General features: G+C 58.8%; 1 protein-coding gene and 1 long non-coding RNA gene across 2 annotated transcripts in view; both read left to right on the top strand.

Moving 5' to 3' along the window:
- CFAP74 (cilia and flagella associated protein 74) overlaps positions 1–3256 on the top strand; it is a 61331-nt gene that overhangs the window by 26773 nt on the left and 31302 nt on the right. Inside the window, exons 16-17 of the mRNA XM_019658439.1 lie at positions 1183–1304; positions 2234–2361. Coding sequence (XP_019513984.1) covers positions 1183–1304; positions 2234–2361 — 250 coding nt within the window. The remainder of the gene's footprint in view (positions 1–1182; positions 1305–2233; positions 2362–3256) is intronic.
- Positions 2630–3256, top strand: part of LOC109391207 (uncharacterized) — a 5094-nt gene continuing 4467 nt past the window's right edge. The window contains exon 1 of the long non-coding RNA XR_002125755.1: positions 2630–2881. This is a non-coding gene — a long non-coding RNA (uncharacterized LOC109391207). The remainder of the gene's footprint in view (positions 2882–3256) is intronic.

The raw sequence follows: 3256 nt of genomic DNA on the forward strand, positions 1-3256 counted from the left end.
CTGCCTGTTTTCTTGAGATGGGCCCCTGGTGACAGGTTCTGGCTTCTGCCCACCTGTGGACCCCTCCCTGCCAGAGTCTGAGGACGCTGCCCCAGTGCAGGCTGGCCCTTCCTCTCTGTGGCACCGGGACACACCGGTCCTCCGTTCTTTCCTGTCCTGGCTGGACGCCTCTTGACACGGGGTTTCCACTGCTGGCTGCACGCCTGCGTCATGGACCCTCTGGCACTTCCCTCCTCTGTCCTCCAAGCCGCGGGTCTTTCTTCATCCTGGCATGTCCTGTGTCACCTTGTCGCCTGCTTCCTGGCCACTGACTCAGGTGCTTTCTAGTCATCACCTGACAGAAGTGAGGACGCTGCTCCTGGGCCTCCCAGGCCCTCTCCAAGCTGCAGCCCCCCGGCCGTCATTAACCGTTTACGAGCCCAGCATGGCCTCTATGTGAGACAGACTGTCCCGACTCTCCCTGCAACTCCACTTCCCTGGGCGTTTTCTCTTTGTTCTGTGCTCTTTCCTGTCTCTGGCCCCTCGAAACGGGTTGTATGTTTTGGCAACCCTGTGGCCTAAGATCTGATGGCTGTCATAGGTCCTACAGGTTGTAGATAGGGGAGCAGTCCCCCATCCGTGCCCCCCACCCAGTCCTGTGGGCTGTGGGTCTAGAAGGGGTGGTCACTGTCTCAGCCTGAAGGGCTGCTGTGCACAGCTCCCCCTACAGGACACCCAGGAGCCCCAAACTCCCAAGGCCCAGGAGGACTCAGTTGGACTGGGAGCGGCGTGCTGGGGTCCACAGTGGAGGGGAGAGATGTGCCCCCACTTCCCCGTCCCTTGGAGACGTCTGAGCTTCCATTTGGCATTAGCTGTGAAGGTTTCATGACATGTGCTCTCTGGGTGATGCATTGTCCTGTAGTGAACGGGTTTTCTTAAACAGCTAAAAACGTTGGTAATTGTGAAGCTGCGTGATGGGCGCATGACAATCACTACAGTTCTAGCTTCCTTTGTTTGAAAGTGTTGATAATAGCTTTCAATGGGACACTATGAAAAGTGCCAGGAGGCAGAAGCATGGCTCGGTCAATTACCAGCCTCCCATGGGGGGGAGAGTCATGAGGCGTTCCTGCTGGGCTCTGTGCTAACACTGCTTTGCTGACAGAAACCCATGTTGTGTTGTTGAATTCACATATTCAAATGTAGTTGTATTTCCGAGCCGTCGGTGTTGCTGTTGATGTACCGGTCTGGGTGCCAAAGCCCAGCGTAGACCTGAAGATATGCATGTTCGACCGGCTGTACCGGGACTCCATCCTCATCCAGTCACGGTGAGCAGGGGACCCGCCATGTCCATCAGCTTCTGTTTCTGGATCGCTATGGACTCAGGGCCCTGGGTGACAAAGGCCCCAGCAGCCCCAGTCTAGCAGGGTCAGCCACGGCATTCTGAGGAGAAGCCGGAAGGTTCTGGAAGTCTCTGGACCATGGCCCACAGTTCCCAGGCGGACCAGGAAGCAGCTCCCTCACCAAGCTGGGCAGCCCTCCGCCTTTCTTCCTGTAGCTTAGAGGTCATTCCACCTGTGGGGTGAGAAGACCAGGCTGTGTGAGGAGGGGTGGGCCTCCTTACTTGACCTGGTAGAGACTTAGGGCCGGCAGGGGAGGGGGAGAGCCTCACGTAGGAGGAGGGGGCTCCAGGAGTGCCCGGACGGGGGCGTGGCCTGGGGAGCTGGAGGCATTGACTAGAAGCAGGTTCCCACGTGGCAGGTCCTCTAGCTGATCCTGGTTTGGAAATAGGGATAGATTTAGGGGAGCTGCAGTCACTGACCAAGGCGGGGCTGCCCAGGGGCCTCCCGAGTGTCCTGCAGAGCTTAGGCTACAGAGCTTGGGCTGGTGTGTGGCACCCAGCCTGTCCCAGGCCTGTAACGGGGTGGGAGGGGGCAGATGCCAGCGCGGGTGAGGGGGCCACTGCACCCAGCATCTGCCTGTCAGGGGTCTTCCCAGAAAACACTCAGGCTACTGAGAACCAACAAGGGCCGATCCCAGTTGTGGTGTTTCCATTGTAAGAAGCCTCAGCAGACTTCAGTGCAGGAAAACCAGCCTCTAAAAGCAGGGCCCCAGGGACCCACTCGCATGTCAAGGCACGGCTTGGCTTGGCTTGAGCGTGCACCCTGGGTGACTGGGTGGTGAGAACTAAAATCCCTCAGAGGATTAAACACCACAGTGTCCCATCTTGGGTCCCTTTGCGTCCCTTGAGCTGCAGGTCAAAAGCAGCCCTGCGCCTGAAGCTTGAGGTGTGCAAGGAGCTCAGGGGCCACATGGAGCTGCTGCCTGAGACTGGCTACATCCAGGCCCTGTCGTCCTATTCTGTGCAGCTCAAGTTCCTGCCACNACCCTTCCCAATGTGGGCCTTGGTCCTTCGTGGGAATGGTGTGCCAACGTACCACTGAGTGACTGGAAATGTCCTCAGAGCACCTCGAGGGATCCCATCTGGCACAGCCAGCGCCCCTGGGGGGTCATTTGGGGGTGAGGACGGGTAAGAGAAACTTGGCCGTTTTGAAACACAGATCCAAACTAGTCGCTCTGTCCACCGCAGTGAGGGGAGTCAGCAAAGGCCCTGGATGAGTCTCCCCCAGGGAGGGATGGGATGGGGGTCCCCCCATCATCGGTGTGAACCAGTCAGGCCAGGCTCTGCACAGAGCCAGCTGGGTCTGGGCCGTCGGGAGGGGAAGGTGGGCAAACTTCCAGCAAAGGCGGCATGTCTCTTTTCAGAGCAGCGTCTTCACATACGAAGATAGAGGTTTTTATGAAAAAATTGTCTCCAGTTTCTCTGAGCAGCAGCTGGATGGCAACGAGTCCCCCCTGGTGGATGTGCCCAGCCAGAGGGGGCCGGACGAGGGCCACCCCGCAGGTGAGATGGGCAGCGGGGTCCAAGGGCCCGGGGCTGCCCACAGGAGCCCCCAGCGCCCACCCACCTCCCCCAGGCTCTGATGTGCCCGTGTGGAGCCAGAGTGCGTATTTTTCCAGGAATATGGTTTTAAGCGACAGTAAATGACAAATGGTCATATATACACATAAACGCTGGCAGTGGCGGGATTGAGATCCACATCTGTGTTTAAGGGGGCAGGAGACTTACAGGAGCTCCCCAACTTTGCACCTCCAGGCTGGCCTCAGGGTCGTCCTCCTGCTGCCCTGGAAGGTCCTTGTTGGGACATTTGAGGAGCCCTGCCCCCGGGGCGCAGCAGCCTTGGGATGGAGGGGCGGGAGGGGCAGGAGTGCCGGCAGG

The sequence above is a fragment of the Hipposideros armiger genome, unplaced genomic scaffold (genome assembly GCF_001890085.2).
Source record: "Hipposideros armiger isolate ML-2016 unplaced genomic scaffold, ASM189008v1 scaffold_284, whole genome shotgun sequence".
NCBI classification, from domain to species: domain Eukaryota; kingdom Metazoa; phylum Chordata; class Mammalia; order Chiroptera; family Hipposideridae; genus Hipposideros; species Hipposideros armiger.